Below are 13877 nucleotides of genomic sequence, written 5' to 3'. Positions count from 1 at the left end.
ACAGTTTTAAAAGTATCTGAATCTGTTTATTGTTGCATTCTCTTATGAAACTGGACTACTAATTTAGGTGCCTAAATTTAGGCAGCATGTGAACATTCACAGTTGCTTAAATAGTATTCTACATTAAATCTTAAGCTAAGATACAGGCAAGCAGGATTTATACAAGAACTTTATGCTGAAGTACTTTTGTCCTTAATAGTTCCAGGCTGCTCAAAAAATATAAAGCGCTTACGTACAATGCAGTTAATTCAAATGCGATTACATTCAGCCACCTTTGTAATCTCAGAAGTCATGTGCTTGACAGTATGAAGCATCATTTCACTGTTGCAAAGGGATGGGTCCACAAAATGTCTTCTGTTCTTGTATTCTCAGAAGAGACCGAGTACCTTGTAGACCTAAGTCGTAATATGCGAAGAAAATAACACCCTAAAAATTTGATCGAGTCAGAAGGTATTTGTGTCTAACCTGAGATGCGGATATACTTTGTCGTTTAGCTTGAGGTCAGTTGGAACTAGTGTATGGTCAGGCATGGTACATCATCACTGTGCAGTCACAATCTGACTATCTTATGCAACTGTTATTTTCTGCATCTACACTAATGGCAAAAGTGTCATGTTAATGGATTGATTAACTAACACTTTAGCTTTTCATCTCTGGTATCAAAAACTGAGCCTGTAGTAGAATCTGCATGTGACTTCTTGTATTATAAATGGCAATGTTAAGAATTTGAATTTTCTCTTTTTTACAGTTCCTTTAGCAGCATATAAATGGCTGGTTTGCTACCTGCTCCGAGAGAGTGACCTAAAGCTGAGCAAGGAGAAGCAGTCTGGACGGAGTGATTTTGAGGCAAAAAAGAACTGTCAGGTAATACTTATTCAGCTTTCTTATTTTGCTTACGTATTTTCATTGAAGTTTGTCTGATCCTTCTATTTTTATCTTCTTTTGTCATGAAGTACCATTTCCTCAAGCATAAAACAGCAAATCCTATAACTAATAAAATGTAATACCTGTCCAGGTGCATTGTATTGAACATGATAGCAGGAAGACAGTTATAATGAGCAGGAGTCCACCAGGATGTATTTCCCTTCAGAAAAGTTGCAGGCATGTGCTGGGTGAGGTCTGTAATTTTGATATCACAACTTCTGAAGACTAAATCTACTACTATTAAATCTACTGCAGCATCTGATTATTACATCTCCATCTGCTCTTGTGGCCAAATACATACTGTAGGAAAGAATCCTGCTCTGGCAGGTAGGTAAACTAGATGACCTAATAGGTCTTTTCCATCTCTAATTTCTGTAGTGCAAAGTACTCATGAAAGATGCCAGACTGACAGCATTGGAACCTGAAAAGGAAACATTGACAGTCTACATATAGCAGATCCACTCTCTCACCAGTGAGTTTTAACAGCTAGGAATGGCTTAACTCCAAATTTCAGACTATATCCCCAAGCTCCCCAAATTCTTCCATTACCTTCATGAGAAAAACTGGCTCGCATCCAAGATAAAAACACTTGTCATTTGTCACTGAGGAGAGGGATCTGTTCCCTGAAGATGGCCAGTGTCATTCACCTTATCTGCAAAGCTCATTAAAAAACAGCAGGAAGGAATTTTCAACTCTGCACCTACAAAAAGCCAGCCTAGCTTTAACAGGGGGTGGTCTGTGTGAAACCACTGGTGGAGTGGAGGAAACCTTTCCTGTTTTTACCCTAGAAGCAGCTTATTAGAGAAACTTTTCATGATCAAGTTCAGAACGAGAATTGCCAGAAATCCAAGACTGATTGTCTGTCAGTTGGCCAGCTCTTGGGAAGCTGGGGCCAGGGCCGGTATGTTGGAGAGGACGGTTTGCTCAGCAGCATGAAGCTTACTCACCTTGCTTCTCTTGTATGTTCAAATGTGCTAAAATTTAAAGATACTTAGGCACACAACTACTTTTGACATAGGCATTGATATATCTTAGGTCATTAGGTTTTCTTTTCTGAATTCGTCTTCAGGACAGTGGGATTTTTTATTTAAATGGCATGCCTCGAAAACATCTGAAAATTATTTACAAGCTGCGCTTTAAAGTTGTGTATATATTTGATTTAAAACTTTCCGGGCATGAAGCAGCACTTTTCTGTCAGCCCAGTTTTGGGTTTTTTCTTCCTATGGGAGATCTGTAAGAGATTCCCAGCCTATCCCTAGGTTATTTTGGTTTGGAGATAGCTTGATAGAAAGAATACAGAAGAGCAAGTGAAGGTAAAGAAGGAAATAGAGTTATAGGGGAGAAGAATATTGAATTAATTCTTAATGTTTCATTTGCATTTTTAAGCCTTATTTCATTATGACTAGGGAATTGACATTCATATCTTAAAAAAGTCCATCTAGTAAGGAGGAAGTCCTCCCTAAACCTGCAGAGAATAGATGTATTTTGCAGTTCATACCTGTATCTGAGCTTGGACGTAAGTATGCCGCTGAACAGCTATTGAGAGAGAGAAAACAATCTTTGGAATATGCCTTTTTTAAGTGCCACAGTGGAATTAAATGCAAGGATGATGCAACTATTTAAAAGAAAAAAGAAAAACAAATCAATTAATTCTAAATTAAAAAAACACAACTGAACAAATGTGCTAAAAACAAACTCCAGTTTACAGTATTGCAACAAATCAGCCACAACAGCAATGGTTTCATATTCCCCTTCTGTTCACAAACTAGAATGTTTTCAGTCAGCATTCTTGTTTCATGATAGGACATGTGCCATGATACAGGAAAGGTGAAGTATATAAAAGTAGACAGGTGTTCCTATATGAGTACAATCACTTAAGGTTTTATACTCCATATTAACAGTAACTGGTGACTTGCCTTTCTGATCAGATAGTTGGCAAGGATTAGTTGGATGGTTCTTTCAAAACATATTGCAATCTACAGCAATCCATAACCAGAATCTACTCATGCTACCATGATCAGATTTTTTCCTTTATTATTTAAATGGACTGTGATACAGGTTACTGAACCACTTTGAAGATTTTATCCTCTTTATAAAATTCTGCATAATATTAAGTAAGTGTAGAACTACCTTTATCTTCTTAGAGGTATATGGGTTTATTAATCACAGAATCACTAAGGTTGGAAAGGACCTTCAAGATCATAAAGTCCAACCATTAACCCAACGTCACCATGTCCCCTAAAGCATGTCCTGAAGCACCACATCCACACGTTTTTTGAATACTTCCACAGATGATGTCTCCACCACCTCCCTCGGCAGTCTGTTCCAATGCTTGACCACCCTCTCGGTGAAGAAATTTTTCCTAATATCCAATCTAAACCTCCCCTGGTGCAACTTGAGGCCATTTCCTCTTGTTCTGTTGCTAGTTACTTGGGAGAAGAGACCAACACGCTCGTCGCCACAACCCCCTTTCAGGTAGTTGTAGAGAGCGATAAGGTCTCCCCTCAGCCTCCTCTTCTCCAGACTCAACAAGCCCAGTTCCCTCAGCCGCTGCTCATAAGACTTGTGCTCCAGACCTCTCACCAGCTTCGTTGCCCTTCTCTGGACACGCTCCAGCACCTCAATGTCCTTCTTGTAGTGAAGGGCCCAAAACTGAACACAGGATTCAAGGTGCGGCCTCACCAGTGCCGAGTACAGGGGCACAATCACTTCCCTACTCCTGCTGGCCACACTATTGCTGATACAGGCCAGGACGCTGTTGGCCTTCTTGGCCACCTGGGCACACTGCTGGCTCATATTCAGCCAGCTGTCAACCAGCACCCCCAGGTCCCTTTCCGCCAGGCAGCTCTCCAGCCACCCCTCTCCAAGCCTGTAGCTTTGCAGGGGGTTGTTGTGACCCAAGTGCGGGACCTGGCACTTGGCCTTATTAAACCTCATACAGTTGGCATAACGATCCTAAAGTCAGTGAACCTGATTTGCCATGGTCTTCTTTCTGATGTAGCTACTTGATGCCATACAGTCTGGGTGCAGCTGCCAAATTATACTGGTAGTAGGCATACAATCTGCCCTGTCTTTGGATTGCTATAGGAGACTACCCAAACTGCAACGCAGTGGAAAATTAGGATCTTATTTGTAAAAGGCATTTAATAAGGCATTTCATGACTAACCTTTGCAAAGACATTGTAGAAAAAGTTTTCTCCTGGAGTTTCTTAGACTTTCTTTAAACTCAAGCTAGATCAGCAGATCTAAATCAAGAAACCGCCACTGACTTCACCGCAGCAATGCCATTTTGCATCAGCTGAGTGTTGGTTCCTTGTATGTTGTTATTCAATGTCTGTCTTTTCTGTTTCTTAAGGTGTACTACTGTCGATCATTAGCCATTGCTTTTATTGAACAAACAGTCTTACAAAGATATCATGACTACACTCATGATCCCAACATACCATCTACTCTTCAGCCAGTGCTTAAGAATCTCAGTGCTCTGTATGGACTCTGGTCTTTAAGTAAACATCTGGCTGTGCTCTACCAAGGTGAGATCAGCTCCCTGAATATACTGTGCATGTCACTTTATAAAAAGTCCTAACTTCAAGATTAAGAATTTTTTTCCCCATGTTGTGTCTTGGCATGGGGAGGGAATCCTAATTAGGATTTAGATTAGAGCATTTTCTTATTGCCCGTGTAATTTAAAACAACCATTCTGGACAAAATTTTCAGGAGCAGGAATCTGGAGCTACAAATTAATCCAGAAGACTCTCTCTTAGCTCAGAGATGGTGGAGGGCTCACAAGTTTTGATGTGGTCCAGTGCTTGGGGTGATGATGGGGGATAGGCAGCCAGATACTGTAGTGTGGCTTGTTAATGCTAAAGGCTCCAAATGTCTTAAGACTGACAGGTTTGCAGTCAACTCATTAATGACAGACAGTCAATCCAATTACACAGCAGCACTATTTAGTCTCTTGAACACTGAACTGATAAACTTCTCTCTAAAAGGATTGTATCAGTGTAATCTTAACTGGTATAAGCTTCTTTGTGAATGTATTTGCAGGTGGCTATGCTTCAGGTGAACAAGCTGGTAGATTTATTCAGAATGCTATTCTGGACCTCTGCTATGGGGTAAGTCTTCAATATTGTTTGTTGTGATTAAATAATAATATAGTATACAAGTACTAAAAAGGATGTCTCAGTTATTCTATACTTCACGAGGTGAATTAGCAGGATATTATATTAATAGTTTCTGAATAACTTTCTGTAGAGTTTAGTAACTCATTGACCCTGAATCTAGTCCTAGTTTATTTACCAAAAAAAAAATTAAAAACAATATATATTACAAAATAACACTCTACCATTTGTGGCAAATCTTCATTGGAAAGAAGTGAAATACTGCAGTCCTGTTTTGTTTATTTCCCTATTGTGTTAGCTCATGGGTTTTTTTCTCACCACAAAAGCTCTTCAAACTGGACCATATTCTTCACAGGTAAGTAAAATTTCAGTGAAGAATCTGGAAGTTATATTTTTAAAGTTATAAAATATGTGGGTTTATGTGTGTAAACAGTACCATCTTGGTTAAAATGTGTTTTAACACCCCTAAGTGAAGGAGGAATACATTTAAAATACAGTCTCTTGTTGGCAATTACCCTGGGAGGAAAAAAAGCTAAATAAATCTATACTCCTTACTATGGATTTCGCTACAGCTACTAATAGCTGGTACTTTATGAAAATAATCTTTATGCTGCTCTGTAGTTCACAGGTAGCCATAGACAATTACAGAAGTTGCTAAATGTATGCCTTTTGTTTTTAAACAGTTGAAAGATGATGCAGTTGCTTTGGTGGATGTCGTTGCTCCTCCTGACTTCATTCTCAACTCTCCCATTGGTAAAGCTAGTGGAGAGGTAAGAAAACCCATTTTAAAATTCATAAGGTTAATTATTAAGAAGGGTATTGCCTGTAAATAGCTATGACATAGTCAATACACTCTGTGGCTATAAAAGAAAAGCAAGCCACTTTTTCAGTGGAAAGTACCATAGTTAAATCGATGTCAGAACAAAATGACATTTTGCATTTGCTGGAGATAGACTTCAATGGGAGACTCCTACAGTATTGCTCTAGTTTGCTGTTGTGGGCATCTGTGCTGCTGAACAAAAAAAAAAACCCAACCAATTATACCATCTGCTAAGATTCCTTAAGAAGTAACATGTCTTTAGTATATAGCATAATACCTTGGAGAGGTACTGAAGTGTATTTCTTCTCTGCCTAGGACTTCGGCTGCCGTTATTGGTGTTCACAATACACCCAGTTTGTGTGATGTGCATATAAACAGTGTCGAAGTCTATCTTTCTTTTAATTCTTATACGAGAAAGGAAAGTTTAAAACTTGTTCCAGTTAAAAATTATGTCAGAAATTGCACAATTCTTTGAGAATTCTGTTTATCCAGTGGGAATTCTAGGATATGACAGAGTATCCTGTAATAACCAATGCAAGGTACAGCATTACCCAAGGGATCTCAGCAATCTTAGTACAGACTTGAAGGATGCTGTTCTGTTAGGACCTCCACCTCCCTGCTGTAATGAGTGTATAAATTCATCCCTGGTAAGGCTGAGAGAGATTTTTTTGTATTGTCTAAATTACACAAAGCAAGAATTGAATCAAGAACATAAGAATGGCCATACTGGATCCAGCTCACACAATACTCTGTAACTGACAGTGGCCAAGGAAAACACTGTATGAAATGGATGAAATATCGAAGTGTTCTTTCCCTGGTGCCTCAACTGTTGGCAGTTGGTGGTTTAAGAGATATCTTGAGCCATAGGTTGTTACTTGTATCATTCTGTTTAATTGCCACAGATGTATCTATCCTCCACTCATTTTTTCCCATGCATTTCCAAATTAAGCTCTCTTTTGGCTTCCATGACACCATAATTTCCATAATTTGACTATTGTGAAAAAATACTTCCTAGTCCCATTAGTCTGTATACATTTACTATTTGTGGGGGCCTTTTCATTCCTGTGACTGGCCTTGTTTTCCTTCTGTGTATCTTCCCTCGTTCTGCCATATCCTTTCTGAGGTGTCATAACCAGACCTACAAGCAGGATTCAGGATGTGGGTGCACCATGGATTTGGCTATACTAGGTCATGGTCCCTTTCTGCTTTTTTTCCTTGACATATTTGAAGAGCTGTATTTCATTACAAAGTCTCAGCAAACCAAAATTCTTGCTTACTGGCCAGCCCTAGTCAGCAGGGCCAAGCTGTGGGATAACTATTACGCAGAGACTAGTGTCACAGTACAGTGGTTTGGTTTGGTGTGGTTAGACCCTGTAGAGAATCACTAGAGCCTGGGGAGACTGCCAGGAAGCTTGATAGGATTGCTGAGTCAAGCGTACTCAATGCTTTTCAATATTCTCTGTCTGTGTCTTCATGTCTAAAGTTGTCCATCGTTCCCATGGTGATCAAGCAATACAGAAGGCAGCCCAGATGTTTCTAACCAGACGCTGACCTGACAGAATGATTACTTTGGTAACACAGGCTCTACAAATAAAGGAGGAAAGGCTAGCTCTACATATTCAGCCGTCCCAACAAGAGGACTATGATCATCACTGGAAACTTTGTTTCCCTTTCTGTAGATTTTTTGAGGATTAAATTAATGAAAGAAGTCATGGCAGGGAAGCTCCAAAGGTAACTGTAGGAGAAGGAACATCATCTGTAAGAATGTTAAGAATATCTGTATTATCCAAAACCCTATTTTCACCCATTCTTCTGTTTCTAACAGAGGCTGTGAGCAGATGCTGTAGGCAGGAATATAAAATATGGTGCAAGTACAGTGGTATGTTCCTAGAATACTACCTACTTTCTAGCAGTCATCTGGAGATTTCTTATCAGCAGCCGATACAGCTGTCATGGAATGGATTTGACTAGCTCTTAGCTCACACAAATACAGAAGCCAGAGAGGCTTATTAATATTAGGAATTAATATTAGAAATTAATATTAGGAATATAATATTTGAGACATGCAGATAGGACTCTAAACATTACTGACTTCCTCATGTACTAAATATTTGGTAAGGTTTTTGTAAATTCATTGAGTCATATTGAGAAAATAATTTCAAGCATTGATGTCCAACCCATGTTCTGCAAAATTCAGGAAGGTTTTCCAAACTGCCTCTAAGTAAGTCTGTGGTTTTCAACTTGTGTAAATATTTTCGACTGAAATTTGAAAAAGGCTGCCAATCCCTCACTCAAAGAAAATACCTAATAAAGCTCCTTGTCTCCTGGCTGTCTAAATGTAATTCTCTATTCATTGCTATCTTTGCAACTTCTAAAAACCAATGCAAGCATTTTAGTAAAAATTACAGTATTATAAAGAATAGATTACCCAAGCAAAACAAGAAAATGAATTTAATTCAGGATAACCTATGTTGTAGTGCAGTGGAGTGCCTTGCATCACAAACCACAGAACATAATCAGAGCAGAAGAAAAGTTTCCAAATTTGTTATGGGTAGCTTTAAGCACCAAGTAAGAATTCAGACTCTTTTTAAAAGAAACTGATGGTTTCTTTTTAAAAGAAACTGATGGTTATCATTTCCCCATAGAAGCTTTGACAATCTCAGCCTAAGTATGAGCAGTTATCGTCACATTTATTTCAAGATTAATTAAAAATTGTTAGACAATATTAAATCAAACTTGGAATGGAATAGGTAGTTAACTTTAGCCCATATAATCAAAGTAAAAATATATTTAATATTAAATATATTTCAGTATCAACATAAATATATAGGAACAAGCCATCTTTTGATGTAGAAGAAAGGCTTTCCACTTCACATCACTGACTGCTTTTATACTACGTTAATATTGTATTATACTGTACTTCAACTTACTGCTGAAAATATGGCCTTCCTTTCCTCATCTTTCCATGTTATTTAAAGTTTTAAGCTTCAGTTAATTATGAACTGCCAAACATTGCTAAAATAATACTTCGGCAGAATTTACTTCCCATGTACTTTTTTTTAAGTGTTCCACATAAAATTGCAAATTGATGAAGATGATGAATTAACAATCTGCTTATGAAAGAGGAATTTCTTATGCTCAGATAGAGCAGTTCACATCTGAGAGAGAAGTTATGTCACTTTCCAGAAATGTGTTGAAATAAAGGTAACAACAGACATGCATGAGTGCTTTCTGACAGAGTCTTCAGGTTTGGACAGAATAAAGATGAGCTTAATATAACCTTGTTTCCAAATTTCTACCTTTGATAATACAACTCATGTCAAGTTGAAAACAAGAAGTTATAAAGGTTACTGCTTTCCGGCTCTTATGCCAAGGATGGTCCAAATGATTTACACAGATATCTGATGTTTACAGTACTTTGAAATTTTGTGCTTTATCTTTGTGTTTATTCTTGCCTGTACATAATTATTCACTTTTGTTATCTAGAAATTCAATCACAATCTAATTTCAACCAGTAAGTTAGATAATTTATTTTGCAGAAGTTTTCTTGGTTTTATTTTCTGTATGAATTAATCGGTTTTTATTATTATTTTGCAGTTATATAAAAATACGTGGGCAGAGATCCTTCAAGGCAACAAAGCTTTGAACAGACCTTCATGGTGGGCAGAATTTTGTGTTAATAAACCTGTTACAGGCCGGCTGAGGTCAAGATTGTAAACCAAACATCTTGTAAGAGGCTGGATGGGCCTGAGATGGATACTGTTTTTCAAACATCAGGGGGAAATGAGACCATATGTCAAACACTGAAAACAAAAGAGATTTTCATAGAGAAGTGCCAAGTTTTAAATAACTTTGAACTCAAGTCCAACTTGGTCTCAGGGACTGTTAACATAATAATGACAGGAGAAAGAGCAACACATCTGCACACTATTCATATCTACTCAATTAAATACAAAAAAATGAAGATCCATTATGATCACTGCTTTGCAAAGTTTCTGTAAAAGAAATGTTCCGATCATTCTCTTGACTTTACTGTCATATTACAAGAAGATAAATAATTAAAAAACATTTCCCAGCAGGGATTATGAACAAGATGAAAAAAAGCAAAAGAAAAGAGAATTTGAAGAAAAAAGAAAGGCATCAAGAACACCAACAGTGATAAACCTGTATTAAGGGATGGGAATCATTTCCAACAGCCCCTTTGAAGTCTCTGAAGCTATTCCGATTTACTTAATATGCCTCTGTGTTAAACTACTTGATTGCTCTTTCAGTGCAGGAGAGGATTGGGATTTTAGGTAATCTCTCTTTGAATTGTGTATAACTCTGTAAATAAAATTAATTTAAAACTATTCATTTAAACATGTTTTTTAAAAAAAATGTATGGTAATGCAAACTTGTAAGTCTTCCATATGGTCATTGTTGATTCTAATGTTTTCAGTATTGCAAAACCAGTATCAAGCCTGAGATACATTAACATGCATAGAATCTGCATCTGTGTTTTAGGTCACAATATACTCAAATGAATTATTATAAATATGGTCTTCTAAGAACATATGACAGTGGTAGGCATTACTGAACATAATAGGATATTTCTCTTTCAGCTGTATTAACTATCAAATACTTTTATTCACAAATGGAAGAGAAACTAACAAACAAAGCTTTGAAAATTCAGAATATGTTGTGTTTTAGATATGCTGTGAAAAACAGATTCATTTTTTCCTTTATTGTATCTGTGAACTGAAGTACTATTAAAACCTAATTCCTGTTGCCCTTAGTACCAGGAGCAATCCTAACACATCGAAGCGGTTATTTTCTAAGTTAAAACTGAGTATTATTTATGGCTAATCAGGGGTAAATTACTGGGTTATTACATAAATGTGAGTTCAATACCTGAGTGTTGAATTCTACTTGAGAAGAATCTGTGGCTTTTCGTAATTTCATCTATTGTTGCAGTGTCAATATATGAAAGTTTGTAAGTCTTTACAGACTGCCACAGTGTGACCAAGTAGTTCTGTAGAGGCTTCTTTGGTTCCGTCTAAATCTGCCGGAGCTCAGGAAACATTTCATGGCTGGAGAATGCATGAGAAGGCCAGCGTTAAAAACATTTCTCAGGGTACTTCAAGGTACATTCATTTACTAAACAGATTTTTTTGCAGTTTTTGTTTGTATTTTTGAGAGCAGTTTATCACAGAATCTGAGGACTCCAAGTGCATAATAATGCAAGTACAGTTCAGGACAGGTCAGACAGCAGCTTTATCAATTATGATCATAGTGAGAACATTTGCACAGCAAATGTTCTGTTGCCCTGTTCTCAGCCAACTGATTGCAGAGACCCAACCTATGTACTGTTTCGGGGGGGGGAAGAGGTGAGGAAAAGCAGTCATTTTATCCATCCCTGGAGGCATGGATGACTTAGGTAGCTTGCTAACTGCCACAATCAAACAGTAAATAATACGACACTATGAAGAGATGGCTCTTGGTGGAGCCTGTAGTAGTGGCACAACATGTGTTACCTCAGCTCAGAAGTGGAAGTTGGAAACAATCACAGACTGGTAGCTGCTGGTTGAAAGGAATGTTCTTTTAAAAGATAACTTCTTAGCCAGACCTTTCAACTTTAAATGTTAATGATTTGACCACCACAAGTTCAAGGTCAATTAAAGATGATCACCCTAAACACACTTCAGTAAAAAAAAAAAAAAGAGAACAACATCTAGCAAGCAAAGAGAACCCCCCAAAATGATTAAACTGTTGTTTATAGTCCCATTGGAAAAATGGATAAAAACTATCTTGTTGAACCTTACCTGTATTTTTTTTTTCTGAACTTCATTTTCTTTGCCAGATATAGTGTTGCCTGTGTTTTTTCTGCCTCTATTCTGTTTTCTTTTCTAATGAGGTACCATAATTCAGAATGTTTCAACAGAAGCTCTTTGCCTAGCTATTGAACTGTAGGAAACTATAAGAAGTTTAGCTGCCGTTGATGAAAAAAAAGCCAGCATAATATATTTATTTTCTTTGAACTGTTTTGCCTATTCTAATAATATCCAATAGCTGGCATCATCCTGTGGGAAAAAAATAGATAATACAGCTAAATACCTGTCATTAGATATTACGGAATCATGGAGTCTCACAATTATCTGCATCTATTTTCTGTATCTCTAGGAAATCCAGCAAGCCTGTACTGCTTGCCTTTGTGCAGACCTGAAGGAAGTAGTCAGAGCACATTATGCCTGATATCCAGCGTGAATACCAGGATCTCTGGTAGTGAAAAAGGCAAATGAGGGAAGAGATGCCCTGCTACATAAAATGCAGAGACCAGTAGCACTGATCTGTCACCCCACATTCTGTACTATCAGCTGATCCTCAGCATTATTTCACTTACATGCACGCAATTTCACCATTGCCTCTGAGCTCTTCGTAAGTGATATGGTCTCCTCCTGCTTGTTCCCTCACAGCTGAGAAACAGACCTGTATATAAATCTTGCATATAGGCAATAAATCTATTTATGAGGCCTTTGTAGCCCAGAAGAAAAAACACAGGTGTTTGGCATGTAGCTTAAGCCACCTTCATCCAAAAAAACCCCCTGAGAAATCAGCTGTGTCACTGTAGAACAGAACTGAAGAGCCAGTGAGCCCCAAAGATACCCACCATGACGGGATAAACAGGCACCTCAGTAGAAAAAACATCCTAAGCTGTTCCTGCTAATCTTATTTATTATGACTGCTTAGTCAACACCCAAACTCCCTGATAAAAGCTGAGCCCCTCTGTGCTGACAAGGGCTGTACAAACCGGCAGGAAAGCGTGCTCTTTGTTCTGAAAAGCTTCTGACTTCAACTAGAGCAGGCGCTGCAGAGAGCACATCAGCAAGAGCGTGGTTATGGGCAGGCAGAGTGGGATACTCAGGAAAAGGTCACGCTAATGGACACTAATATGAGCCGTCACACAGCTCGCACTAGGCTTAGCGCTTCATGGGTGCCTTGGATACCCACAGTTAATGGCAGGAGTTAGAGACCTGAGCACCAAAGCTGAAGTAAGTAAAAGCGAAGCCATGGGGTTTGTAACACCCGACATCTCTGTACCTGAGCCGTGGGGTGATGGTGGCTGCTCACCAAGACTGTTTGCAAGCTCAGTGCTGGGTGGTCAGCAGCTGCTGGGCTTTATATGCTGCCAGCAAAGGCCATCTTCAAGTTACTCTCACACCCAGTACAAAGCCATGGCACAGCAAAGGCAACTTCATTTATGGGCCAGAAGCCACTTTGCACTCGGTAATTATCACAGCCCTAATATTTTCTGTATGAATATCAGATAACTATTCTTTAATCAACTATGGCTATGAATTTCTGACCTGTATGTTAAGCCAGACCTGCATAATCAAATGAGCAAAATATCCTTTTCCTCTGAAGACAATAATAAGCCAAAGGTTCTAGAGGTCTCCTACATCCAGCTTCTCAGAGCAGCAGAAATTGTAAGTGTGAACATGCAGAGCTGCAGCATGGAGGGAGAACTATGTCACGAGTTTGGCATCCAATTCTCTACTAAATCATAGGGCAATAATTCAACAACTACCACAAGATGTCATTATTATATGCAGTTTGTTCCTCTTTACAGGACATTAAATAAAAGAGATCTCTGGCAGAACAAAAGTCATTTCCATCCCAGTTTAAATGCCAAATAAAGTTGGATGTGTCATTTTGACTTGGTTGGGGAGCTGAGTCAAAGGCTGTCAAATAGCTTCAGTCCAAAACAATTTGGCCATGGGAATCTGTCCTTTCAAGCTGCCACATGAAGGCAGCTAAATCTGTCACCAGAAAGTTGAATCCAAGTAGGCCTGAAAGAGCCCACCGCTCCCCCTGTGCCCCGACGGCTTGTCTCCCAGACAGTGACATTTTCCTTCTTTCTGACTTGGTCAAACCACCTACCTGCCGAGGGTGTTTCAAACTGGCTTCCTCTGTGGTGTGTACTTCTGCTGATGTGACCCAGTTAAAGCAGAAATTTCCTATCAGAAAAAAACTCCGCA

General features: G+C 38.5%; 1 protein-coding gene across 1 annotated transcript in view; it reads left to right on the top strand.

The window, feature by feature from the left end:
* ACOX3 (acyl-CoA oxidase 3, pristanoyl) overlaps positions 1–10087 on the top strand; it is a gene marked incomplete at its 5' end in the record, with an annotated part of 34843 nt that extends 24756 nt beyond the window's left edge. Inside the window, 5 exons of the mRNA XM_081998719.1 lie at positions 749–864; positions 4280–4454; positions 4969–5036; positions 5726–5812; positions 9460–10087. Of these exons, the coding sequence (XP_081854845.1) occupies positions 749–864; positions 4280–4454; positions 4969–5036; positions 5726–5812; positions 9460–9579 (566 nt within the window). The 3' untranslated portion in view covers positions 9580–10087. The remainder of the gene's footprint in view (positions 1–748; positions 865–4279; positions 4455–4968; positions 5037–5725; positions 5813–9459) is intronic.
* Positions 10088–13877: the final 3790 nt, after the last annotated feature.

This window comes from Phaethon aethereus (assembly GCF_964289735.1).
Source record: "Phaethon aethereus genome assembly, chromosome: 4".
Lineage (NCBI taxonomy): Eukaryota > Metazoa > Chordata > Aves > Phaethontiformes > Phaethontidae > Phaethon > Phaethon aethereus.
This window is presented reverse-complemented; position numbering and strand designations above follow the sequence as displayed.